The sequence below is a fragment of the Macaca fascicularis genome, chromosome 11 (assembly GCF_037993035.2).
Source record: "Macaca fascicularis isolate 582-1 chromosome 11, T2T-MFA8v1.1".
In the NCBI taxonomy this organism is placed as follows: domain Eukaryota; kingdom Metazoa; phylum Chordata; class Mammalia; order Primates; family Cercopithecidae; genus Macaca; species Macaca fascicularis.
In genome coordinates, this window is record NC_088385.1 from 63,535,934 (window position 1) to 63,563,775 (window position 27,842).

The 27,842-nt window shown below is 44.9% G+C and overlaps 2 protein-coding genes across 5 annotated transcripts in view; one reads left to right on the plus strand and one right to left on the minus strand.

The window, feature by feature from the left end:
* Positions 1-4,707: 4,707 nt before the first annotated feature.
* Positions 4,708-27,803, minus strand: PRIM1 (DNA primase subunit 1). Of its 3 annotated transcripts, XM_045365484.3 has the most exons (13): positions 27,624-27,803; positions 26,478-26,635; positions 21,706-21,812; positions 21,563-21,636; positions 20,877-21,013; positions 19,175-19,233; positions 17,794-17,903; positions 15,919-16,010; positions 15,349-15,490; positions 12,860-12,929; positions 12,003-12,094; positions 7,215-7,313; positions 4,708-4,820 (listed from the first exon to the last, which is right to left on the minus strand). In XM_045365484.3, exons 1-13 carry the CDS (start codon positions 27,724-27,726, stop codon positions 4,801-4,803), a joined length of 1,263 nt encoding a protein of 420 aa, XP_045221419.1. In that variant the 5' UTR covers positions 27,727-27,803; the 3' UTR covers positions 4,708-4,800. The 3 variants fall into 3 exon arrangements, 2 of the variants coding, with proteins under 2 accessions (XP_045221419.1, XP_073863322.1); XR_012420365.1 differs by lacking the exons at positions 15,919-16,010; positions 17,794-17,903; XM_074007221.1 differs by lacking the exons at positions 15,919-16,010; positions 17,794-17,903; positions 19,175-19,233.
* Positions 27,246-27,842, plus strand: part of HSD17B6 (hydroxysteroid 17-beta dehydrogenase 6) — a 39,880-nt gene continuing 39,283 nt past the window's right edge. For both annotated transcript variants that reach the window (XM_065524416.2, XM_065524421.2), the window contains exon 1: positions 27,246-27,374. The gene's annotated coding sequence lies outside the window, so the exon portion shown is untranslated. The remainder of the gene's footprint in view (positions 27,375-27,842) is intronic.

The window sequence follows — 27,842 nt, forward strand, 5'->3', positions numbered from 1 at the left end:
TTCCCCAGCAAGCCCACTTACTTTTTCCTCTCTCTGTGGTAATGAATAGCCAAGAAAGAATGTATTTTTTTCTTTTCCTTTTTTTGAGGTAGGGTCTGGCTCTGTTGCTCAGGCTGGAGTACAGTGGGGTGATTATGGCTCACTGCAGCCTCCGCCTCCTGGGCTTAAACGATTCTCCCACCTCAGTCTCCCGAGTAGCTGGGACTATAGGCGCACACCACCACGCCTGGTTAATTTTTGTATTTTTTTGTAGAGACAGGGTTTTGCCATGTTGCCCAGGCTGGTCTTGAACTCCTGGCCTCAAGTGATCTGCTCACTCGGCCTCCTAAAGTGCTGGGATTACAGGTGTGAGCCACCATGCCCAGCTAGTGTTTGTCAAGTTGGCAATTTTGAAGATAGAAGCCGTTTCTGTGACTCTTTTGTTTCTACAGTTCTAATATGTTACTGAATTGGCAAATCAAGAAAAGGGGAAGTCAATAGTCTTTGGGTATATTTTTGCTGTCTTTAAGAACTAAACATTGGCTGGGTGCCATGACTCACACCTGTAATCTCAGCAGTTTGGGAGGCCAATGCAGGTGGACTGCTTAACCCAGGAATTAGAGACCAGCCTGGGTAAGATGGCAAGACCCCGTCTCCACAACAAAATAAAACATAAGCCTGGCAAGGTGGCGTATACCTGTAGTCCCAGCTACTCTAGAAGCTGAGGCATGAGGATCCCTTGAGCCCAGGAGTTAAGACACTTTAATGCTAGACATACTTATAAAACGATAATGAAAGCTTAAAATGTCTCTTTTTGAGGCCGGGCGCAGTGGATCACGCTTGTAATTCCAGCACTTTGGGAGGCTGAGGCGGGCGGATCATGAGGTCAGGAGATGGAGACCATCCTGGCTAACACGGTGAAACCCCGTCTCTACTAAAAATACAAAAAATTGGCCGGGCGTGATGGCATGCTCCTGTAGTCCCAGCTACTCAGGAGGCTGAGACAGGAGAATGGCGTGAACCCGGGAGGCGCAGCTTGCAGTAAGCTGAGATGGTGCCACTGCACTCTAGCCAGGGCTGCAGAGTGAGACTCCGTCTTAAAAAAAAAAAAAAAAAAAGTCGTCTCTTTTTAAAAGCATACCAATCTTTCCATTGTCCTGAGTTCTTTTTTTTTTTTTTTTTTTTTTTTTTGAGACAGAGTCGCTCTGCCGCCCAGGCTGGAGTGCAGTGGCCGGATCTCAGCTCACTGCAAGCTCCGCCTCCCGGGTTCACGCCATTCTCCTGCCTCAGCCTCCCGAGTAGCTGGGACTACAGGCGCCCGCCACCGCGCCCGGGTAGTTTTTTGTATTTTTTTTTTAGTAGAGACGGGGTTTCACCGTGTTAGCCAGGATGGTCTCGATCTCCTGACCTCGTGATCCGCCCGTCTCGGCCTCCCAAAGTGCTGGGATTACAGGCTTGAGCCACCGCGCCCGGCCTTTTTTTTTTTTTTTTTTTTTTTTTTGAGATGGAGTCTCGCTGTGTCGCCCAGGCTGGAGTGCAGTGGGGCGATCTCGGCTCACTGCAAGCTCCGCCTCCCGGGTTCACGCCATTCTCCCGCCTCAGCCTCCGAGTAGCTGGGACTACAGGCGCCCGCCACCACGCCCGGCTAGTTTTTTGTATTTTTAGTAGAGACGGGGTTTCACCATGTTAGCCAGGATGGTCTCGATCTCCTGACCTCGTGATCCACCCGCCTCGGCCTCCCAAAGTGCTGGGATTACAGGCTTGAGCCACCGCACCGGGCCCTGAGTTCTTTACTGATTAGTTCTGGACTAATGAGTCTCTAGTGATTTTGTATTCAGGAATTTTAATTGACCCACTGTTTCTAGAACCTGAAGACTTAATAACCTATAGTACTTAATAACCATATTAAGTACTTAATAAGACTTAATAACCATAAGCTCAAATAATGAGGAATTTTTGGGCCAGGCAAGGTGGTTCATGCCTAGGAGGCCAAGGCGGTGGATTGCCCGAGCTCAGGAGTTCGACACCAGCCTGGGCAACATGGTGAAAACCTGTTTCTACTAAAAATACAAAAAATTAACCGGGTGTGGCGGTGTGCGCCTGTAGTCCCAGCTGCTTGGGAAGCTGAGGCAGGAGAATCGCTTGAACCCGGGAGGCGGAGGTTGCAGGGAGGCGGATTGCCCCACTGCACTCCAGCCTGGATGACAGAGTGAGACTCTGGCTCAAAAACAAACAAACAAACAAACAAAAAACCAAACAAATAATGAGGAATTTCTTTTTTTTGAGATGGAGTTTCACTCTTATTGCCCAGGCTGGAGTGCAATGGTGCAATCTTGGCTCACTGCAACTTCTGCCTCCCAGGTTCCAGTGATTCTCCTGCCTCAGCCTCCCAAGTAGCTGGGATTACAGGCGTGCATCACCAGGTCTGTATTTTTAGTAGTTTCACCATGCTGGTCAGGCTGGTCTGAAATTCCTGACCTCAAGTGATCTACCTGCCTCGGCCTCCCAAAGTGCTGAGATTACAGGTGTGAGCCACCGCACGTGGCAGGAATTTTCTTTTTTTTTTTTTGAGACGGAGTCTTGCTCTGTGGCCCAGGCTGGAGTGCAGTGGCCGGATCTCAGCTCACTGCAAGCTCCGCCTCCCGGGTTTATGCCATTCTCCTGCCTCAGCCTCCCAAGTAGCTGGGACTACAGGCGCCCACCACCTCGCCTGGCTAGTTTTTTGTATTTGTTAGTAGAAACGGGGTTTCACCGTGTTAGCCAGGATGGTCTCAATCTCCTGACCTTGTGATCCGCCCGTCTTGGCCTCCCAAAGTGCTGGGATTACAGGCTTGAGCCACCGCGCCCGGCCCCGGAATTTTCTTAAAATATAGGTCAAGGAATCAATGTGAGTCTGTTTCATATAAGCCAGAAGATAAAAAAAGACTTGATTGTAGCAGAAACAATGTTAAAGGAAATGCAAAGGAAGGAAAATTTTCTTTTTTTTTTTTCTTTGTTTTTGAGACGGAGTCTTGCTCTGTCGCCCAGGCTGGAGTGCAGTGGCGGGATCTCAGCTCACTGCAAGCTCCGCCTCCCGGGTTTACGCCATTCTCCTGCCTCAGCCTCCCGAGTAGCTGGGACTACAGGCGCCCGCCACCGCGCCCGGCTGGTTTTTTGTATTTTTTAGTAGCAACGGGGTTTCACCATGTTAGCCGGGATGGGCTCAATCTCCTGAGCTCGTGATCCGCCGGTCTCGGCCTCCCAAAGTGCCGGGATTACAGGCTTGAGCCACCGCGCCCAGCCGGGGGAAAGTTTTCATTGTCATTAAAAGCACCAGCCTGACAGCTTGCTTCTCAGTGTTTGTCAGAAGACAGAATATAAACTCGAATGACTGTTTTGTTTAGATTGGTTGTAAAACAGGGCAAGAGAAATCTGACACATTAGAACCTATCTCACAAAATCAAACTTTAAAAATTGAAGTACCTAGATATATAAAAAGTCCCAAGTGTTTTCACAAGTGTAATAGGTTTTATTTATTTTATTTTATTTTTTTTTGAGATGGAGTCTCGCTCTGTCGCCCAGGCTGGAGTGCAGTGGCGCGATCTCAGCTCACTGCAAGCTCCGCCTCCCGGGTTCACGCCATTCTCCTGCCTTAGCCTCCCGAGTAGCTGGGACTACAGGCGCTGCCACCACGCCCGGCTAGTTTTTTGTATTTTTAGTAGAGACGGGGTTTCACCGTGTTAGCCAGGATGGTCTCGATCTCCTGACCTCGTGATCCACTCGCCTCGGCCTCCCAAAGTGCTGGGATTACAGGCGTGAGCCACCGCGCCCGGCCTATTTTATAATTTTTATTTACGTTGCCCAGGATGGAGTGCAGTGGCGTGATCTCGGCTCAGTGTAACCTCCACCGGGTTCAAGCGATTCTCCTGCCTCAGCCTCCCTAGTAGCTAGGATTACAGGTGCCTGTCACCACACCCGGCTAATTTTCTTGTATTTTTAGTGGAGACCGGGTTTCACCATGTTGGCCAAGCTGGTCTTGAACTCCTGACTTCAAGTAATCTGCCTGCCTTGGCCTCCCAAAGTGTTGGGATTACAGGTGTGAGCCACTGTGCCTGGCCCTCTAGATATAATTAAATGTCTAAAACTTAAGAAAAAAACAATCATTCACCCAAATATATGACGTATCAAGTGAGCTGAGAGTCCTATTACTGCTCACTTACCTCTATATATGGCAAATAGTAGAACTGGGTATTTATATTAGAAGCCTTAGAATTATCCTTGTATAATATTAAATTTTACAAAATTATCTGCAATCCACTTATGCCTCCTTTTATTTCTCCTTCCAGGAACCTTGACACTCTCCTTTGGTGGTCTCAGGAAATCTTATTTTTTTTTGTTTTGTTTCTTTTTTGAGATGGAGTCTCGCCTGTCACCCATTGGCTGCGATCTCGGCTCACTGCAACCTCTCCCTCCTGGGTTCAAGCAATTCTCCTGCCTCGGCCTCCCGAGTAGCTAGGATTACTGTATGCACCACCACACCCGACTAATTTTTGTGGTTTTTGTAGAGATGGGGGTTTCGCCATGTTGGCCAGGCTAGTCTTGAACTACTGACCTCAGGTGATCCGCCTGCCTCAGCCTCCCAAAGTGCTGGGATTACAGGTGTGAGCCACTGCGCCCGGCCAGGAAATCTTTTCAACATAAATTATTTCTCAAGTAAAGGAAAATGTACTTTGAGGTTTAAGACACATACATAGTTCTGCTGTATTTATTAAATGGCTTTTGAAGTATTTGATCTGTTGTTGAAGGCAGAAGATATCCACATTGGTTTGAGGAGCTCTGTCTTCAGAAATCTTTTTGTAAATCTAAAATAGAATAGATAATATATGGAAGAACAGCAAAGGAAAACAAAACAAAGCCCATTTATTTTTACATTCTTTTTTGCCTAATGCTTCTATTTAACTCACATCGTGCACAAAGATTTGCTTACACATTTGCTGAAGTCCACATTATAGGCTGAGCTAATACGGAATAGTGTGGATACAAAGGACTTAATACGGCCAGTTGCAATGGCAGTTTCAACCGGGCTTTCCAAGCTTAGAGTCGTTCATTCAATAATTACACATGTAAGTGTCTACTGAGTAGAGCATTATCTTAGGCACTACTGCTTAAACTATCACATACTGAAATAAAAAATGAAGTGGCAAGATAATTGTATTGCTATAACATTGCCACAGTTTTCTAGAGTATCCTCTTGAATAATATTCAATCTGCTGGTTTTTTTCCTATTGGTTTATACATATACTCAGATGTCTCCCATTCAGAGTACTCTTCATTTGGCACTGCTATCCTCTTTGCGTTTCCTTCCAGCTATTACATGCAGCAAGATTTTATTAGTTTCCTACTGTACCTGACACTTGATAATCTTGCACTTTTCTTTTCCCTGGCTTCTATAACATTTTCCCTTCCATCTTTCATCTCTTCACTTCTAAATCATTAGCAAGTCTCAAGGATGGTTCCAGTATTTGCACCTTTTGGAGATCTTCAGTGCTAATGTTTTAGTGGCAATAGCTCAGTTGGCCTCTTGGGCTCTATTCTAGTCCCTGCCTTGCCCAGATTTATCTGTCTGGATAAAAACTACAAATCATGGCATTCCCTTCCTCAGAACCTTTAAAAGCTTCCTATTAAGCCCAAAACGAAGCCCAAACACCTAAGCTTGGAATTCAAGGCCATTCAGCTTGCTTCTTTGGATTTATAGCCCATCACTCCTGGACACACCGTTTACTAGATTAGCTGTACTACTTGATGGCTTCCAGAGTGACTGGATGCTTTCCTTTGCTCTTGCTGTTCCTTCAAGAATGAACAACCCTTGGCCTTTTTCCACCTCCATACCCTTATCTCATCAAATTTCTGCTTGTGGAAATCCTTCTCATACCTGATGGTATAGTATATTGGCATTAGGGATTAGATCTTTTTTTTTTTTTTGAGATGGAGTCTTGCTCTGTCACCCAGGCTGGAGTACAATAGTGTGATCTTGGCTCACTGCAACCTCCACCTCCCGGCTTCAAGCGATTCTCCTGCCTCAGCCTCCTAAGTAGCTGGGATTACAGGCACGCAATAACGCGCCTGGCTAATTTTTGTATTTTTAGTAGAGGCGGGGTTTCACCATGTTGGCCAGGCTGGTCTTGAATTCCTGACTTCAAGTGATCCGCCCGCTTCGGTCTCCCAAAATGCTGGGATTATAGGTGTGAGCCGCCATGTACGGCCTAGGGATTTTTTTTTTTTTTTTGAGACAGAGTTTTGCTCTTGTTGCCCAGGCTGGAGTGCAATGGCATGATCTCCGCTCACTGCAACCTCCACCTCCTGGGTTCAAGCGATTCTCCTGCCTCAGCTTCCCTAGTAGCTGGGATTATAGGTGCCCGCCACCACACCCAGCTAATTTTTTGTATTTTTAGTAGAGATGGGGTTTTACTATGTTGGCCAGGCTGGTTTTGAACTCCTGACCTCAGGCGATCCACCTGCCTCAGCATCCCAAAGTGCTGGGATTACAGGTGTGAGCCACTGCACCCGGCTAGGGATTAGAATTCTTACAGCAGCTCACTGAAAGGAGTTCAGATACCACTATTTTCATATGAAATCTCAGAGTCCGTCAGATAAAATCTCTTTCTTAGCATTTTGTACATTTTTGTTTTGTACTAAGTTAGTACTTCTTTTTTTTTTTGAGATGCAGTCTCGCTCTGTTGCCCATGCTGGAGTGCAATGGTGCGATTTCAGCTCATTGCAATCTCTGCCTCCCTGGTTCAAGCGATTCTCATGTCTCCACCTCCTGAATAGCTGGGATTACAGGTGGCTACCCCCACGCCCAGCTAATTTTTTGTATTTTTAGTAGAAAAGGGTTTCATCATGTTGGCCAGGCTGGTCTCAAACTCCTGACCTCAAGTGATCCAACTGCCTTGGTCTCCCAAAGTGCTGGGATTACAGGCGTGAGCCACCGTGCCCAGCCAAGTTAGTACTTCTTAAGGGCAAGGGGGCATGATATTAATTCATCTTTGTCTCCCTTGTAGACCTGATACTTAGAATGTGTTTAATAACTATGTGTTAAATTGAATTAAGGAACCTCAATTTCCAAAACATTAAGGATAGTAAGATAAATCAGTAAATTTTGGGAGGAGGGCAAAGAAATACTAGAACTCAAAAATTGCCCTTTTCTACTAATACTAAGATCTAACTAGATAGAAGGGAAAGGTATAGAGTCTTACCACTCTTCTTAAGAAGTTCTCCTTTTCGAGATTTATCCAGGTTTTCAAGAAAATGTTCAAAAACTTTTACATAAGGTGCTAGACTGGTCTTCTTATAATCTAAATTATGAAGAATGTACATTATAATTAGCATAGTGGCAGCAATAACATGAAAATGCAACTAAGTTTCTTTTCTTTTTTTTTTTTTTTTTGGAGATGGAGTCTCACTCTGTCCCCCAGGTTGAAGTGCAGTGGCGCGATCTCGGCTCACTGCAAGCTCCGTCTCCCCAGTTCATGCCATTCTCCTGCCTCAGCCTCCTGAGTAGCTGGGACTACAGGCGCCCGCTACCGCGCCCGGCTAATTTTTTGTATTTTTAGTAGAGACGGGGTTTCACCGTGGTCTCGATCTCCTGACCTTGTGATCTGCCCGCCTCAGCCTCCCAAAGTGCTGGGATTACAGGCGTGAGCCACCGCGCTTGGCACAACTAAGTTTCTTATAAGAATTCTCTAGAATAGTGCTGCCCAATGGAAATATGAGAGAAACATATATACTTTTTTTTTGAGATGGAGCCTTGCTCTGTCACCAGGCTGGAGTGCTGTGGCGCGACCTCGGCTCACTGCAAGCTCCGCCTCCCGGGTTCCTGCCATTCTGCCTCAGCCTCCCGAGTAGCTGGACTACAGGCGCCCACCACCACACCCGGCTAATTTTTTTTTTTTGTATTTTTAGTAGAGATGGGGTTTCACCATGTTAGCCAGGATGGTCTTGATCTCTTGACCTTGTGGTCCACCTGCCTTGGCCTCCCAAAGTGCTGGGATTACAGGCGTGAGCACCCACCACGCCCGGCCACATATATACTTTTGAATACTATATTAGTCACATTAAAAAAGTTGAAATTATTATTATTGAGATAAGATTTCACTCTGTCACACAGGCTGAAGTTCAGGGATGCCGTCTTGGCCCACGGCAGCCTCGACCTCCTGGGTTCAAGGGATCCTCCCATCTCTGCTTCCTGAGTAGCTGTAACTACAGGCATGTACCACCATGCCCAACTAATTTTTTTTTTTTTTTTTTGAGAGGGGGTCTCGCTCTGTCGCCCAGGCTGGAGTGCAGTGGCCGGATCTCAGCTCACTGCAAGCTCCGCCTCCCAGGTTTACGCCATTCTCCTGCCTCAGCCTCCCGAGTAGCTGGGACTACAGACGCCCGCCATCTCGCCCGGCTAGTTTTTCGTATTTTTAGTAGAGACAGGGTTTCACCGTGTTAGCCAGGATGGTCTCGATCTCCTGACCTCGTGATCTGCCTGTCTCGGCCTCCCAAAGTGCTGGGATTACAGGGTTGAGCCACCACGCCCGGCCTTTTTGTTTTTGTTTTTTGTATCTGTAGAGACGAGGTCTCACTCTGTTGCCCGGGCTGGTCTCGAACTCCTGAGCTCAAGTGATCTCCCAGCCTTAGCCTCTGAAAGTGCTGAGATTACAGACACATGACACCATGCCCAACTAAAATATTATTTTTGCATGTAATAAAAATTGAGATATATGACACTCTCTTTCATAAAAGTCTTTTAGTGAGAGAGAGAGATATATATATGTATATATTTTTTTTTTTTGTAGATAGAGTCTGACTCTGTTGCCCAGGCTGGAGTGCAGTGGCACGATCTTGGCTTACTGCAACTTCCGCCTCCCGGGTTCAAGTGATTCTCCTACCTCAGCCTCCCAGCTTATTGGGATTACAGGTGCCTGCCACCACGCCAAGCTAATCTTTTGTATTTTTAGTAGAGACGGGGTTTCACCATGTTGGTCAGGCTGGTTGCGAACTCCTGACCTCGTGATTTACCCGCTTCGGCCTCCCAAAGTGCTGGGATCACAGGTGTTAGCCATTGCACCCGGCCCATGCCTTAAATGATCCTCCACCTCAGCCTCCCAAGTGGCTGGGACCACAGGGGGTGCCACCACAGCTGGCTAATTTTTTATTTTTAGTAGAGACAAGGTCTCACTGTGTTGCTCAGGCTCGGGTCATGCCTTTTGGAGATTCAGAAGTTTTTACATTGAGTATGCTTTGTTTTTTTTTGAGATGGAGTCTTGCTCTGTCTCCCAGGCTGGAGTGCAGTGGGGCAATTGCGGCTCATTGCAACCTCTACCTCCCAGGTTCAAGCGATTCTTCTGCCTCAGCCTCCCGAGTAGCTGGGATTATAGGTGCCCACCATCACGCCCGGCTAATTTTTGTATTTTTAGTAAAGACAGGGTTTCACCATGTGGCCAGGCTGGTCTTGGAACTCCTGACCTCAGGTGACCCACCCGCCTCAGCCTCCCAAAGTGCTGGGATTACAGGCATGAGCCACTATGCCTGGCCTGCATTAAGTATTCTTTGATTTATAAAATAGTTTAAAAAATGTACATAACAAAAATTTGAATATAGGCAGGGTGCAGTGGCTCATGCCTGTAATCCCAAAACTTAGGGAGGCCGAGGCAGGTGGATTACCTGAGGTCGTGAGTTCGAGACCAGCCTGACCAACATGGAGAAACCCCATCTCTACTAAAAATACAAAAATTAGCTGGACGTGGTGGCAGGCACCTGTAACTCCATCTACTTGGGAGGCTGAGGCAGGAGAATCGCTTGAACTCAGGAGGCAGAGGTTGCAATGAGCCAAGATTGCACCACTGCACTCCAGCCTGGGTGATAGAGTAAGACTCTTTCTCTAAAAAAAAAAAAAGGAAGAATGTACAATTTTATTCATCCATTTAATTACATAACCTATGATACCCAACGGGAAAATATGACTAAGAAAGGAGTTTCACGTAAAATTTGGATTTTAGTAGTATCCTATGTTTGCATGGAATTAAGAATCCTCATAATAGTTCTTTAAAAAGAGTAAGAAAGAAATTATACTTTTTTTTTTTGAGACGAAGTCTCACTCTGTTGCCCAGGATGGAGTGCAGTGGCGTGACCTCAGCTCACTGCAACCTCTGCCTCCCGGGCTCAAGTGATTCTTGTGCCTCAGCCTCCTGAATAGCTGGGATTACAGGTATGCGCCACCATGCCTGGCTAATTTTTGTATTTTTTAGTAGAGATGGGGTTTAACCATGTTGGCCAGGCTGGTCTCGAACTCCTGACCTCAGGTGATCCACCCACCTTGACTTCCCAGAGTGCTGGGATTACAGGCGTGAGCCACCGTGCCCGGCCATATAATTTTTATTTTGAGACAAGGTCTCTCTCTGACACCCAGGCTGGAGTACAGTGATGTGATCAAGGCTTACTGCAGCCTTAACCTCCTGGCTCGAACAGCCTCTTGAGTAGCTGAGACCACAGGTGTATGCCAGCATGTCTAGCTAATTTTTTTTTGGAGACAGGGTCTCTCTGTGTTGCCCAGGGTGGTCTCAAACTCCTGGGCTCAAGTGATCCTCTTGCCTCAGCCTCCCAAAGTGCTGGGATTACAGATGTGAAGTGAATGGTTAGCAAGCATTACTCTCTGAGCTCTGCCTTATGTTAGATCAGCAGAAGCACTAAATTCTCATAGGAGCATGAACCCTATTGTGAACTGCGCATGTGAGGGATCTAGGTTGTGCACTCCTTATCAGAATCTAATGCCTGATGATTTGAGGTAAAAAAGTTTCATCCTGGAACCATCCCCAACTCCTCCCCATCTCTTTGAAGTCCGTGCAAAAATTGTCTTCCACAAAACCAGTCCCTGATGCCAAAAAGGTTGGGGAGTGCTGCTATGCAGCATCTCTCTCTCTCTCTTTTTTTTTTTTTGAGACGGAGTTTCACTCTTGTTGCCCAGGCTGGAATGCAATGGCGCGATCTTGGCTCACCACAACCTCCACCTCCCGGGTTCAAGCAATTCTCCTGCCTCTGCCTTCCAAGCAGCTGGGATTATAGGCATGTGCCACCACACCTGGCTAATTTTGTATTTTTTGGATAGACGGGGTTTCTCCATGTTGGTCAGGCTGGTCTTGAACTCATGACCTCAGGTGATCTGCCCACCTGGGCCTCCCAAAGTGCTGGGATTACAGGTGTGAGCCACCGTGCCTGGCCTGCAGTATCTCTTAGGTGTTAGATTTGCCTTCCATTAGCAAGAAGATATAGAAATTCCTTAGCTTCTTCAAATTCTTGTCTTTTTTTTTTTGAGACAGTCTCCCTCTGTTGCCCAGGATGGAGTGCAGTGGCACAATCTTGGCTCACCGCAACCTCTGCCTCCTGGGTTCAACCGATTCTTCTGCCTCAACTTCCTGGCTAGCTGGGATTACAGGCGCCTTCCACTACACCTGGTTAATTTTTGTATATTTAGCAGAGACGGGGTTTCACCATGTTGCCAGGCTGGTCTTGAACTCCTGAGCTCAAGTGATCCGCCTGCCTCGGCCTCCCAGAATGCTGGGATTATAGGCATGAACCACTGCGCCCAGCCAGCTTCTTCAAATTCTTGAATATACAACTCGGTAAACAGTTTAGACATATGTTTACCATAAAACCCACCTATATGCATCAGAAACAAAGAGCAAAAGTACTGCATATATAATAGTTGTTAAATAAATAGGTGGTGAATCTCAGAGACTGATTATTCATACTTATTGATAGTTTAATCTTACAGTATAGATCCTAGCATTTAGAAGTTGTTTAGGAAATATGTGTTGAATCAGACTGGATTCAGTCACACCACTTGGGTAACTGCTGAAGAAAGGACACAAACATTGTATGCAGTTCCAGGACAAATGCTGATCCATTCTGGCTGAATCAGAGAATTAATTATTGGAGTGACAGATGGATATCTATATAAAAACCCTGTATTAAAGTGAAGCTTCAATATATTATCTTACCTCTGGTTCTATGTTTGACATCAGATTCAGCTTCATTCTCCTCTTTTTCCTCTTCATTAATGGAAATGGCATCCAATTCACGGCAGATGAAGCTGCAAGTAACAGAACAAGATAATTTTTTTTTTTTTTTTGAGATGGAGTCTCGCTGTGTTGCCAGGCTGGACTGCAGTGGTGCAATCTTGGCTCACTGCAACCTCTGCCTCCCAGGTTCAAGCGATTCTCCTGCCTCAGCCTCCCGAGTAGCTGGGACTATAGGCATGTGCCACCAAGCCCAGCTAATTTTTGTATTTTTAGTAGAGACGGGTTTTACAATGTTGGCCAGGATGGTCTCGATCTCTTGACCTTGTGATCCGCCCACCCTGCCCTCCCAAAGTGTTGGGATTATAGGCATGAGCCACCGTGCCTGGCCACGAACAAGAGAAGTTTAATGTTGGTTTCTGGTCAGCATTATCCAGTGTATAATAGCATGTGAATCCCATAAAATTTACTGTAAAAAAATTATGTGGTCAACTTAAATTTGGGATATTCTAAACAGCATGATCTCTTCTTGGAGTTTTTCATGCATATTATCATATGAAAGACTGTGAAATACTGTAGTAAAAGATACTTTTAATCTGTTTAAGTCAGAATTTCCTAAATTTATTTGACCTTAAAATCTTTTTCTTATATAACAGCAGGTGAAAAGCTTGTATTGTTCTATTAGGGCATCATCATCTAACCTTTGAACCTTATTTGGTTTCCCTAACCAAATATACCGTTCCCATGCAACTAATTCTCTAAGAAGGAGGCTAATCCAATTTATTTAAAATTCAGAACAACAATTACAAACAAGGAGTGATCAATGATTTGAAACATACCTTATGGTTGGAACAGTAAATGGATCAAACTGGTCCACTTTCTGCAAATCAATAGGCACAGATATGCGACCTGTAAGAAGCAAAAGTTATAAACTGATGATTGTGGACTATAAATCATTATAGGCGTCTCCTATAAGTTATTTTTCGTTAAATTTTTTTTTTTTTTTTTTTGAGGCAGAGTTTCACTCTTGTTGCCCAGGCTGGAGTGCAATGGCAAGATCTCGGCTCACCGCAACCTCCACCTCCCAGGTTCAAGCAATTCTTCTGCCTCAGCTTCCCTAGTAGCTGGGATTATAGGCATGTGCCACCAGGCCCAGCTAATTTTTTGTATTTTTAGTAGAGACGAGGTTTCTCCATGTTGGTCAGGCTGGTCTCAAACTCCCGACCTCAGGTGATCCACTCGCCTTGGCCTCCCAAAGTGCTGGGATTACAGGCGTGAGCCACTGTGCCCAGCCTAAAATTTTTTATCTAAGGCTTAGACAAAGGGTTAAACTTATCTGTTAAGAACTGTATTTAGAAATATAAATTAAAGTACTTTCACATTAGCTGTGCCCTTACTTTTTTTTAGAGTTAAGGTCTCACTTTGTCACCTATGCTGGAGTATAGTAGCATGGTCATAGCTCACTGCAGGCTTGAAGTCCTGGGCTCAAGTGATCCTCCCACCTCAGTTGTCTCCCAAAGTGCTGGAATTATAGATGTGAGCTACTGCACCTGGCCTGGCCAGTTTTTCAATTTTTGTTGAGTTGGGGTCTCACTGTGTTGCCCAGGCTGGCCTTGAACTTCTGGCCTCAAATAATCCTCTTGCCTCAGCCTCCTGAGTTGCTAGGATTACAGGTGTGAACCACCATGTCCAGCATGCCTTTTACTTCTCTTTAGAAAACAACTGGCCAGGTGCAGCGGCTCACACCTGTAATCCCAGCACTTTGGGAGGCCGAGGAGGGTGGATCACGAGGTCAGGAGGTCAGGACCAGCCTGGCCAAGATGGTGAAACCCCGTCTCTACTAAAAATACAAAAATTAGCCAGGCGTGATGGCGGGTGCCTATAATCCCAGCTACTTGGGAGGGAGAGGCAGAGAATTGCTTCAACCTGGGAGGCGGTGGTTGCAGTGAGCCAAGATCACGCCACTGCATTCCAGCCTGGGTGACAGAGCGAGACTCTGTCTCGAAAAAAAAAAAAAACCAAAAACACCAAAAAGCAAATGTGAAGACTGTTTCAATAAGAGCTATTTCCCAGTTGCTCTTATCCCTACTTTTATTTCTATATTTAGAAATAAAGTATATTTAAATATTCCATATTTAAGTTCAGGACAATCTCAGATTTAATAAGTCCTGAAAATAGAACAAAATAGATGGAAATATTATATTTACATTAGCTTAGTTTTTTTTAATTGAGATCAATACAGATACCCACATGTCAGATACCTTTAAAAAGCATTCTGGAAATAAAATAGAAATTATTCTACTCTTTTAACCCCTCCTAGGATACCATACAGAATTTAACATATCTCAAAAATGACATGAGGCTGGGTGCAGTGGCTCATGTCTGTAATCTCAGCACTTTGGGAGACTGGGGCAGGTGAATTGCTTGACCTCAAGAGTTCAAGACCATCCTGGGCAATATGGCAAAACCCTGTCTACAAAATATTAGCTGGCTGTGGTAGCATGTGCCTGTAGTACCAGCTACTCAGGAGGGTGAGGCAGAAGGATTGCTTGAGTTTGGGAGATTGAGCCTTCAGTGAGCCGAGACTGCATCAGTGTACTCCAGCCTGGGTGACAGAGTGAGATTCTGTCTCGAAAAAAAAATTTTTTGTTTTTGTCAGTGCTAGGGAGTAGAGTTCATTGCATTTCTTTCTTTTTTTCTTTTTTTTGTGAGACAAGGTCTCACTCTGTCGCCCAGACTGGAATGCAGTGGCACCATCACAGCTCACTGCAGCCTTAACTTCCCAGGCTCAAGTGATCCTCCTGCCTTAGCCTCTTGAGTAGCTGGAACTACAGGCATGCACCACCATGTCTAGCTACTTTGTGTATTTTTTGTAGAAAGGGGGTTTAGACATGTTGTCTATACTGGTGTCAGACTCTGGGGCACAAGTGATTTGCCCACCTTGCCCTCCTCAAGTGCTGGGATTACAGGAGCAAGCCACCACATATGGCCACACGCAATTTATTTTTTATGTCCTTGGATAAGTTACATCTTGGGCCACCGTTTTCTCATCTGTACAATGAGAGTTGTTGTCCTAAGATTTTGACGGTCCTCTCCAAATCTAATATGGAGCCTCAGAAACCCAACTGAAAAACAGTTACATAGTAGAAACTAATCTGGTAGCTACTTAACTGACAATATAAAAAACTAATTTAGGTATTAGGTGACAGAGCAATTCTTCTACCTTTAAATCATAGACATTATATATATTCAGACCTAATGCCATGCTTACTAAAGCAAATAGTAACTCATTTTTCTTTTAGTTTCCCTTAGTTCCCTTGTGTAGTACCTGTTTTAGGATGAACACTAAAAGGGCTCTTCAGCAGATGATTGATTCCTTTGCTGACATTGATATCCAGCCGTGGAAAACAGTACTGGAGCATAATCTCCCACTCCAGCCAGGGTCCATATTTGTCATTTTTGATGTTATTCTAAAAGCAGATACAAGGCCAACATGAGGATCAGCAGGAACTGTTGAGGATTTCTTTAAAGAAACTTAAAAAAATGATCTTCAGGCCAGGCGCAGTGGCTCAAACCTGTAATCCCAGCACTTTGGGAGGCCGAGACGGGTGGATCATGAGGTCAGGAGATCGAGACCATCCTGGCTAACACGGTGAAACCCCGTCTCTACTAAAAAATACAAAAAACTAGCCGGGTGAGGTGGCGGGTGGAGGCAGAGCTTGCAGTGAGCTGAGATCCGGCCACTGCACTCTAGCCTGGGCGACAGAGTGACACTCCCTCTCAAAAAAAAAAAAAAAAAAAAAAGATCTTCAACCATCTTTAACTGACTAGGCAAAACAATCAATTTAATTAAGAATTGCATTATTATATCTGTAATACAGATTTCAGTGGAACATACCTGACATCTGCTGGCTACTTTCTTCAAGTGCTCCCAACGCTGAAGTGAATTGTGAGACTTTTGGAAGCCTTGTTGAAGTTCATCATGAATTAGTGATGGGTCATTAAGGAACAGACTCATTTAGGGGACATCAATGAACAACTTAGTTTTAAGTATGTATTACCACAGGGGTATCTTTTTTTTTTTTTTTTTTGAGACGGAGTCTCGCTCTGTCGCCCGGGCTGGAGTGCAGTGGCCGGACCTCAGCTCACTGCAAGCTCCGCCTCCCGGGTTCCCGCCATTCTCCTGCCTCAGCCTCCCGAGTAGCTGGGACCACAGGCGCCCACCACCTCGCCCGGCTAGTTTTTTGTATTTTTAGTAGAGACGGGGTTTCACCGTATTAGCCAGGATGGTCTCGATCTCCTGACCTCGTGATCCGCCCGTCTTGGCCTCCCAAAGTGCTGGGATTACAGGCTTGAGCCACCGCGCCCGGCCAACCACAAGGGTATCTTATAAATACTTAGAAAGCAGTTATTAATGTTCCGTAAAATGTAAATTTTGGCCGGGCATGGTGGCTCAAGCCTGTAATCCCAGCACTTTGGGAGGCTGAGGTGGGTGGATCACGTGAGGTCAGGAGTTTGAGACCAGCCTGGTGAACGTGGTGAAACCCCATCTCTACTAAAAATAGAAAAATCAGCAGGGCATGATGGCTCACATCTGTAATCGTACCTACTCTGGAGGCTGAGGCAGGAAAATTGCTTAAACCCGCAAGGTGAAGGTTGCAGTGAGCGGAGATTGTGCCACTGCACTACAGCCTGGGTGACAGAGTGAGACTCCATCTCAACAAACAACCCACCCACCCCACAAATGTTAAACTCAATAGCTGTATTCGGCTGGGCACAGTGGCTCATGCCTGTATTCCCAACACTTTGGGAGGCTAAGGTGGGTGGATCATTTGAGGTCAGGAGTTTGAGACCAGCCTGGCCGACATGGTGAGACCCTGTCTCTACTAAAAATACAAAAATTAGCTGGGCATGGTGGTGCACGCCTGTAGTCCCAGCTACTTGGGAGGCTGAGGCAGGAGAATCGTTTGAACCTGGGAGGCAGAGGTTGCAGTAAGTCAAGATCTCACCACTGCACACTCCAGCCTGGGCAACAGAGTGAGACTCTGTCTCAACAAACAAACAAACAAACAAAAACCCAAAAACAAACCAACACCAGTTGTATCACTGAAATCTTCCATGGTAAAAATACAGTGATGATATAACAAAAAGAATGCCAAAATAACTATAAGGTATGGTGTAAAGTTTTCCCTGGTCTGCATGTGTTTTGACTACGTGATTCACCATTCTTTTTTTTTTTTTTTTTTTGAGACGGAGTCTGGCTCTGTTGCCCAGGCTGGAGTGCAGTGGCTGGATCTCAGCTCACTGCAAGCCCCGCCTCCCGGGTTCACGCCATTCTCCTGCCTCAGCCTCCCGAGTAGCTGGGAGTACAGGCGCCCGCCACCTTGCCCGGCTAATTTTTTTTGTATTTTAGTAGAGACGGGGTTTCACCGTGTTAGCCAGGATGGTCTCGATCTCCTGAACTCGTGATCCGCCCGTCTCGGCCTCCCAAAGTGCTGGGATTACAGGCTTGAGCCACCGCGCCCGGCCAATTCACCATTCTTTAGCCATTAATTCTAGGACCAACTTCCAAAATGAGAAAACTGATTTGCAACATGGCCCCATTTTTTATTGTGTTCCAATAATACTAAAATCCAGAAATACAAGAGATATTTTGTATAAAAAAGATTAAACTCATAAGTATATGAGAACTTACAAGCAGACATATCTAACATTTATAATATCACAGATCAAAACAACTAGCTCACACAGAGATGATCACGGGAAAGGATATTTTCAGGAACAAGGGCTAAAATCTTATCCCAGCTTTCTTTATTTTTGAGAATATCTTGATTAACCAAGGCATATTCTTCAAAGTATTTTTTTATTATGTTAATAGATTTTCTGTAGGAACAACAATAACAACGGAGTCCCAACACTATTAGTAACACATATGCCACATAGGTATTGCTGCCATTGTAGGGAAGACTACTGCTTATTTTCATGACATTTTTAGAACTTAATTAGGTAAAATGGGAATACCAAACTTTGCAGGATTATAATTAAATGAGACACTTTAAGGGAAAATAACCTGGCATAGAACCTGGCACAGAATATGTATACAAGAAATGTTTACTTTTTAAACCTCACAACTTAGAAGGTTAATATATGCAATAAGGGTAGAAAGTAACCAACCCAGGACACCATAATACATCAATAGTAGAATGTGGGATGCAGCCTACACTTTCCACTGTGAATTGCTTGTATTAATATCTCAACAATCATATAATGTTTGCAGTTCACAAATATGCATCACATTTAACTCTTTCACTTAATCATTGATACAACTGCGAGACAGGTAGAGTGGATGTTGTTCTTCCCATCATAGAGATAAGGAAATGGAGGCAGCAATATTTTATCAAGATCATAGTACATGGCAGAATAGGAATTTTTACTCCTAATATAAGGTTTTTTCCACTATCCTAGAGAAGTAGTGAATTCACTGGAAAAAGCATGGGCTTTGGAGTCAGGCAGACCAGGGCATGAATCCTAAATTTAACAACTGACTTGTTAGGCTGGGCGTGGTGGCTCAAGCCTGTAATCCCAGCACTTTGGGAGGCCGAGATGGGCGGATCACGAGGGCAGGAGATCGAGACCATCCTGGCTAACACGGTGAAACCCCGTCTCTACTAAAAAATACAAAAAAAACTAACCGGGCGAGGTGGCGGGCGCCTGCAGTCCCAGCTACTCGGGAGGCTGAGGCAGGAGAATGGCGTAAACCCGGGAGGCAGAGCTTGCAGTGAGCTGAGATCCGGCCACTGCACTCCAGCCCGGGCCACAGAGCAAGACTGTGTCTCAAAAAAAAAAAACAAACAAAAAAAACAACTAACTTGTTGTGTGATGCCAAGCTTATTACAAAATCTCTCTAAAACTCACTTTCCTTATCTATAAATGGAGATACCATCAAGTCTCTTGTGGGGTTTTTGTGAAGAGCAATGAGAACATCTGTAAAGCACCTATTAGGAATACTGCAGCATAAAATAGGCACTCAATTAACCATAGCTATTATTATTATAAAACGCTACCCAGCAGTGAAAATTGATAGCAAGTTAACTCTAAAGGCACATGCCAATAAATGAGACACCTTAAAGTGTATGGAGACTTTTCCAACAGACCTGATAAAAGGGTGAATTTTTTCACTTAGGTGAACTTTCTTTTTAACATCTTGACCACCCTGAAAAATAAATCATTAAAAAAGAACTTCATGTACACAATATAAATACAGTCATGTGCAGCATAATGACATTTTAGTCAATGATGGACAGCATATAAGATGGTGGGCGCAGTGGCTCACACCTGTAATCCCAGCACTTTGGGAGGCTGAGGTGGGTGGATCACCTGAGGTCAGGAGGTCCAGACCAGCCTGACCAATATGATGAAACCCTGTTTCCACTTGACACCACGCCTGGTTAAATATAAAAATTAGCCAGGCATGGTGACAGGTGCCTGTAATCCCAGCTACTTGGGAGGCTGAGACAGAAGAATTGCTTGAACCCGGGACACGGAGGTTGCAGTGAGCAGAGATCGCGCCACTGCACTCCAGCCTGGGTGACAGAGTGAGACTGTCTCAAAAAAAAAAAAAAAAAAATTTCGTAGGCTGGATGCGGTGGCTCACACCCGTAATCTCAGCATTTTGGGAGGCAGAGGTGGGAGGATAGTTTGAGTTTAGGAGTTCAAGAACTCCCTGGACAATATAGTGAGATCTTGTTTTTGCAAAAAATTTAAAAATTAGCTGGGCATGGTGGCGCATCCTTTAGTCCCAGCTATTCAGGGGGCTGAGGTAGAAGGATCACTTGAGACCAGGAGGTCAAGACTGCAGTAAGCTGTGGTCACGTCACTGTACTCCAGCCTGGGTGACAGGGTGAGACTGTGTCTCAAAAACAACAACAACAACAACAACAAAACAAAATCAAAACCAAACTTTAACATGTTCTATTATTTTATATACGATAAATCTATTTTATCTATTATTATTATTATTATTTTTTAAGATGGAGTTTTGCTCTTGTTGCCTAGGCTGGAGTGCAATGGTGCAATCTTGGCTCACCGCAACCTCTGCCTCCCAGGTTCAAGCGATTCTCCTGCCTCAGCCTCCTAGTAGCTGGGATTATAGGCATGTACAACCACGCCTGGCTAATTTTGTATTTTTAGTAGAGTCGGGGTTTCTCCATGTTGGTCAGCCTGGTCTCGAACTCCCGACCTCAGATGATCCGCCCGCCTTGGCCTCCCAAAGTGCTGGGATTACAGGCATGAGCCACTGTGTCCGGCCTTATCTATTATTTTATATATGCCACCAAAGGAAGATTTTTATAGCAAAATAAAATGAAATATCTTAATACATGTAGCTACTATGACTTTAAATGATCTGTTGGTAAGATCATCTTTAATGCAATGTGAATGCCATTAAAGATAGTTTCAAGTCAGCACGGTGGCTCATGCCTGTAATCCCAGCACTTTGGGAGGCTGAGGTGGGTGAATCACCAGAGGCCAGAAGTTCTAGACCAGCCTGGCCAACATGGTGAAACCCAGTCTTTACTAAAAATACAAAATTTAGCTGGGCATGGTGGCGGGTGCCTGTAGTCCCAGCTACTCTGGAGGCTGAGGTGGGAGAATTGCTTGGACCCAGGAGATGGAGCTGGCAGTGAGCCAAGATTGTGACATTACAGTCCAGCTTGGGCAACAGAGTGAGACTCCATCTCAAAAAAAAAGAAAAAAAAGAAAAAAAAAGATAGTCTCATTTTTGTTGATAGTAAACATATCAGGCTTGGTAACATCTAGAAACTAAAGCAATGCAAATTAGAATTAAGAGGACCTTACCTTTACAAGGCTCAAATACTCAACTATCCCAGAACGTACTGCAGAAGACAATTTTCTAACTGATTCATCGCAGACCCAACAATGAACACCTCTCCTTCCAGAATATACCCAGAGACGATGCTTAAACCCAAAGTCCTCTGAGGAGGAGAGAAATAATAGGTTTTAAAACAAATCTATAAACTCCTTAATTAATATATATTAAATTACTTGTTGTTTCCTGTGCTCCCCATGTTCTTGCTTCATCTCTTTACCCATCCTAGTCTCTCTGCTAGGAATTTCTTTCTTTTTTTAAAAATTATTTTATTAGGCTGGGCGTGGTGGCTCACACCTGTAATCCCAGCACTTTGGGAGGCCAAGGCAGGCGGATCACGAGGTCAGGAGTTCGAGACCAGCCTGACCAACATGGTGAAATGCCACCTCTACTAAAAATACAAAAATTAGCTGGGCGTGGTGGCACACACCTGTAGTCCCAGCTACTCAGGGGGCTGAGACAGGAGAATCACTTGAACCCAAGGGGTGGAGGTTGCAGTGAGTCGAGATCTCACTTCGTCTGGCTGACAAAGTGAGACTCCGTCTCAAAAAAAAAAGAAATTAATGAGATTTGATCACATAATACAGAGAATAATAGTAGTCAGAGGAAAACCAATTCTCACACTTGACCCCATTCAGAAACTGCTGATACTTGCCCTTCAATGCTCTGTCAATGATGCGTATGGCCATTGTCATGAGGGTCCAGCACTTAGGACATATGTCTGCAGAACTAGAGCAGAGTCATCATTACTCATTGTCAGTGGTATCACCCACCCTAACAGCAAGACACAGTGCTCACCTACAACATCTCCTCACATCGTCATAGTCTGTCATGTCAATGTCAAATACCAGTTCTTTTTCCTGAGCCTGGAAAGCTCCCAGCTTCACCGTATTGTGTTGATTGGGCTACAAATACAAAATATTGATCAGTTTCTATAAGAGCTGCCACATTGCTAAATCTGCTTATTTTCTACACATATGGAAAAAGATACCAAAGAGAAACAAAGAGACCATATAATGCCAACTTTATGGCAGTGAAAGTTCATTATTTTGGATCTCACACATACACAATTGATGAGAACCTTAACTTTCTCCAACTTAAAGCAGGGTTTAATGAATACATATCCATCATAAATGTTTGTTGATCAATAAGGATAATAATAAAGCTGTTTTTAGATTTCTCACAAGGGAACGTATACAGATAATGGCCTATTGCAAGGTGTTTTAAGAACCTTTACTTGTATGTACTATACATACAAGTATTTAAAAATTTTCAGTAATTCAAAAAGATCTCCCCAATTAGTTTGAATTGAGACTTTATTATAAAGAGGCTATGAGAGGCTGGGCGTGGTGGCTCATGCCTGTAATCCCAGCACTTTGGGAGGCTGAGGCGGGCAGATCACTTGAGGTCAGGAGTTCGAAACCAGCCTGGCCAATATGGTGAAACTTTGTCTCCCTACCAAAGATATAAAAATTAGCCAGGTATGGTGGCATACGCCTGTAGTCCCAGCTATTTGGGAGGCTGAGGCAGGAGAATCATTTGAACCTAGGAGGCGGAAGTTGCTGTGGGCCAAGATCACGCCACTGCACTCCAGCCTGGGTGACTACAGTGAGACTCTGTCTCAAAAAAAAAAGAACCCGAGAGGGTAATGCCACCATAAGTTTTTATAACTGTAAGTCAAAAGTGAGTGATAACTGAGGAGATTCATAAGAACTAAATCTTAGCCTGTTGGTAAGGAAAGACAAGAGGCACAACCCAATTTATACCTCAGAACTCCCAAAAGGCTCAGGGATAGGTGATACCAGGTATTGCTGGAATGAGTAAGTACGTTTAGTGGTGAAGCTGAGATGAAAAACAGGAAGATTTTTCAAGGCCACCCTTGACTGAAGGAAAAAAAAAAGGAGGATTGGTTCAAAGCCTAGTTAAGAAAGTTAGCTCCCCAGATTGGTACACTTAGCTTGCAGAGCTAGGTGAGTGCTCTTTCATTTCCCTGGCAGAAGACACCTGAATTATTCTCCAGAGAGCATAAAACAGAAGGTCTCTGGACTTGGACAACAAGTACTCAATGAAGAGTGTGTTGTACTGATACTATGAATTGATATTAGGGGAATAATTAGACATTTATATGTGGAATGTTAAGACCCAGCCCTTTCTACCCACTTCTGTACTCTTCCACTACCAACTCAGGCAGGAGGCTGGAAGATTCCTCTCTAAATAATCTGATCAGGGCTGGGCGCAGTGGCTCACACCTGTAATCCCAGCACTTTGGGAGGCCGAGGCGGGCGGGTCACGAGGTACGGAGATCGAGACTAACCTGGCTCACATGGTGAAACCCCATCTCTACTCTAAAAATACAAAAAATTAGCCGGGTGTGGTGGCACATGTCTGTAATCCCAGCTACTTGGGAGGCTGAGGCAGGAGAATTGCTTGAACCCGGGAGGTGGAGGTTGCAGTGAGCCAAGATCGCGCCACTGCACTCCAGCCTAGGCGACAGAATAAGACTCTGTCTCAAAAAAAAAAAAAAAAAAAAAAAAAAGACTTAGCTAAAAGAAAGTGGTTACTTCTGGGTCCGGGTGCGGTAGCTCATGCCTGTAATCCCAGCACTTTGGGAGGCCAAGGCGGGTCGGTCACTTGAGGTCAGGAATTCGCGACCAGCCTGGCCAACATGGCAAAACCCCATCTCCACTGAAAAATACAAAAATTAGACAAGTGTGGTGGTGTGCGCCTATAATCCCAGCTACCCGGGAAGCTGAGGTGGGAGAATCGCTTGAGAGGCGGAAATTGCAGTGAGTGGAGATGAGCCATTGCACTTCAGCCTGGGCAAGAGAGCTAGACTCCGTCTCAAAAAAAAGATTAAAAAAAAATAAAAAAATAAAAAAAAAGAAAGTGGTTGCTTCTGGGTAGCCAAAAATGAGGGGGAAGGGTAGCAGAATTTTTTTTAGACAGGGTCTCACTCTGTCACCCAGGCTGGAGTGCAGTGGCGTGATCTTGACCTACCGCAACCTCTGCCTACTGGGTTCAAGCAATTCTCCTGCCTCAGCCTCCTGAGTAGCTGGGACTATAGGTGTGTGCCACCAAGTCCGGCTGTTTTGTATTTTTTGGTAGAGATGGGGTTTCACCATGTTGGCCAGGCTGATCTTGAACTCCTGACCTCAAGTTATCTGCCTGCCTCAGCCTCTCAAAGTGCTGGAGTTACAGACATGAACCACCGGCCCAGCCTGGTAGATTTTTTTTAAAGCTGAATAGAAGTACCTGATTTTGTAAACCACGTGCATACATAACTGATAAAAATCACAAAACAAAACACAAAAAGTAAATAAAGGTCTATAGATGTTTCTGTCTTGGCCCAAGAAAAAAATGAGACGTTTTCTCCCTTTAGTAATTAAGGAGAAGGAAGTAGAGTGGCACCCTAACCCTTCTTAGAAGTTCATTTTCAGTTTTATTCTCAACCTATAAAGGGAAAGTAAAACAACTCCAAAGTATTTTTTCCACCTGCCTTTTATTACCTCTTCTCCCCTTACTTTGATGATGACAGACAGGTCTGGGATTTAGAGTCAGAAATCCTGGGTTTAAGTCCTAGCTCTATCATTTAGAAATTGTGTATGAGCTTGGGCAAACTATTCAAGTTCTCTGGACCTGTTTCCTCTTTTATAAAAAGAATGAGGATTGATACAAGAAACAAGTTATATAACATATGAAAAACTCCACATAAAAGCTATTATGCTATGTATGTATTCCCTCCACCCACTAGTGTGTATATTTGAGAAGGGGAAGAAGGGCAATTTTGGTTTGCTCATTCACTCAACAAATATTTATAGTGTACTCTCTCTTGCCAGACACTCTTCTAGGCACTTAGAATATACCAGTGGCAGGGGATGGAAGGAGTGGCAGGCTGTAGTAGGCCTCACTGAGAAGGTGCTATTTGAGCAAAGATTTGAAGGAGGTGAGGGGATGAACAAAGTATAGAAATGGGTTTTAGGCAGTGGAAACAGCTTGAGCAAGGGTCAGTGTGGCAGGAATGAAGAAGGGGGAGAGAAGGACTTTTAGTCAGTGAAATGAGCAGCCACCAGATAATGTTTTGAGCAGAGGAATCACAGATTCTGAGTTGTTTTAAAAGGATCACTCTAGGTTCCGTATTGAGAATGGACTCTAGATTCTACAAGGGCAAACTGTTAGGAGGTTTTTACAGTAATTCAGATGAGATGATAATGTTGGTAGCACTGGTAGTAGTGGCTGGATTTTAGATATACTTATGGTAGAGCCAAAGGGATTTCCTAATAGAATGGGTATGGGAGTGTGAGAAAGAGAGGAATCAAGAATAACTCCAGGGGTATGAAAGAAAAATAATACAAATATTTATTATGACTGAACTGTACACTTAAACGTGGTAAAGATAATAATTTTATATGTATATTTTACCTCAATAAAAATAAACAATTAAAAGAAAAAAAGAGGCCGGGTGTGGTGGCTCACGCCTGTAATCCCAGTACTTTGGCAGGCCGAGATGGGTGGATCATGAGGTCAGGAGATCGAGACCATCCTGGCTAACACGGTTAAACCCAGTCTCTACTAAAAAATAGAAAAAATTGGCCGGGTGTGGTGGCGGGCGCCTGTAGTCTCAGCTACTCGGGAGGCTGAGGCAGGAGAATGGCGTGAACCTGGGAGGCGGAGCTTGCAGTGAGCAGAGATTGTGCCACTGCACTTCAGCTTGGGTGACAGAGCGAGGCTCAGTATCAAAAAAAAAAGAAAAAAAAAAAAAAAAAGGGAGTAACTTCCAAGGTGGGAGAGAATGTAATTCTCTTTTATTTCCCTCTTTTTTTTTTTCGTTGATGCCAAGTCTCGCTCTGTCCCCCAGACTGGAGTGCAATGGCGCGATCTCGGCTCACTGCGACCTCTGCTTCCCGGGTTCAAGCGATTCTCCTGCCTCAGCCTCCTGAGTTGCTGGGATTACAGGCGCGTACCACCACGCCTGGCTAATTATTTCCCTTTCTTTTTTTTTTTTTTTTTTGAGACGGAGTCTCGCTGTGTCGCCCAGGCTGGAGTGCAGTGGCCGGATCTCAGCTCACTGCAAGCTCCGCCTCCCGGGTTCACGCCATTCTCCTGCCTCAGCCTCCCGAGTAGCTGGGACTACAGGCGCCCGCCACCTCGCCCGGCTAATTTTTTGTATTTTTTTAGTAGAGACAGGGTTTCACCGTGTTAGCCAGCATGGTCTCGATCTCCTGACCTTGTGATCCGCCCATCTCGGCCTCCCAAAGTGCTGGGATTAGAGGCTTGAGCCACCGCGCCCGGCCTATTTCCCTTTCTTAAATCATGTCGACTTCCTCTTCCTAGTAGCCAGTTACTCAATTTTTTTGTCCTAGTAAGAATGCAACCAATTCACTCCCAAATGATTTCATCAGTAATGTAGAATGTCAAAGAACAAAAAAGGATTAATCACTTGCCAAACAATTAAAAAGTGGCTTTTCATCTAGAATAAACTCTAAAACTTTAATCTCAAAACGCAAGCGGAATCAACCCATTCTTGGTATAGAAAATACAACAACAAAATACATCAAAAAAAGATTTCTTACTCTGTGGGAATATACTGCGCCTATATCAATCTTGTATGGATTCATTTTCTGCATCTCCTTTTCCAGATCACTCTGGTTGTTGAAGGATTGGTAGCGAATATAAATATCATCTTTCAATGTGAATGAAAATTCACGGTGTTGAAAGTAATTCTTTATCACTGCAAAATAAATGTACATTTTAAAGTTAATTTGCTACTGTATTTGGCTCAAGACATTATAACTTTAGCCAATGAGAAGTTTTTTTTTTTTCGGAAAGGGTATCTCGCTTCCTGCACTATCGCCCAGACTGAAGTGCAGGGGCTCGATATAGGCTCACTGCAACCTCCGCCTCCCGGGTTCAAGGGATCCTACCACCTCAGCCTCTGGAGGCTGTAGCTAGGACTACAGGCACGCGAGCCACCACGCCCAGATAATTTTTGTAGAGACCGGGTTTCACCATGTTGGCCAGGTTGGTCTCGAACTCCTGACCTCAGGTAATCCGTCCTCCTCGGCTTTCCAAAGTGCTGGATTACAGGCGTGAGCCGCGGCACTCGGCCCGAGAAGATGTTTTTAATGAGCCCCCTATGCTCAACACCATGGTAGATGTAAAAAAAAAAACAAAACAAAATCCCCAAGAACTAGTCTCTAATTTGAAAGCAGTTACCATTCCATATTTGCTAGGAAAAGGTACAAAAGACGAAACAGATGCATAACTATTTTAAATATGTAACGCCACCCCTCCCTCCTCGATTCGCACTAATAAATTCAGCTGCAAGGAAGAAAGTATTTCTCTTCTGCAGGAGGCTCTTCCGCTCCTGATGCAAACTATGTCTCTGCAGCTTCACGCTACACCCCAGTAACCCCCTGGGCACCGCGGCAGGTAAACGGGGCACCTAATGTGAGCTTGACCACGCAGAGGTAGGAGCGGTGGCTCTGTTTTTTTTTTTTTTTTTTTTTTTTTTTTTACCGTGTGGCCGCAGGCTGGCTATTATATCCTCTTTCAGCCCATTTACACCTAGGAAGTGGTGGGGCGGGCTCCAGAGAGCAAATGAAGGCGCGCGGCACAAAGCCTGGCGCACAGAAGGCGCTTCATATTGTCATTCTAAGGACACCCCGCCTCAAACCTCCTCACACTCCGCTCCCGACCCCATTCCTCGCCTCCGTCACCTCCGCCGTAGTTGAGCCAGCGATAGTACTGAGAGTAGGGAAAGAGCCTCCGGTAATAAAGTTTAAGCAGCTCGGGCAGCTCGGTGGGGTCAAACGTCTCCATTGAGCGCTGAACTCGACACAGTCAGGACTACCACAGGAATTGGCGGGAACATCGCGGCCGTGCGGCTCCGCTACTGCGCAGGCGCCTAGGGCGGAGGCCAGCTGCCAGCCCGGGTT

Bases quoted from the DNA above. Each gene is read 5' to 3' on its own strand.
- PRIM1 (XM_045365484.3), bottom strand. From the start codon at position 27,726: ATGGAGACGTTTGACCCCACCGAGCTGCCCGAGCTGCTTAAACTTTAT. The intron at 19,234-20,876 runs GTAAGGTCCTCT...TTTATTTTTCAG, and splicing joins AGTATTTGAGCCTTGTAAAG to GGTGGTCAAGATGTTAAAAA. The intron at 15,491-15,918 runs GTATGTTCCACT...ATCTGCTTTTAG, and splicing joins AAGTAGCCAGCAGATGTCAG to AATAACATCAAAAATGACAA.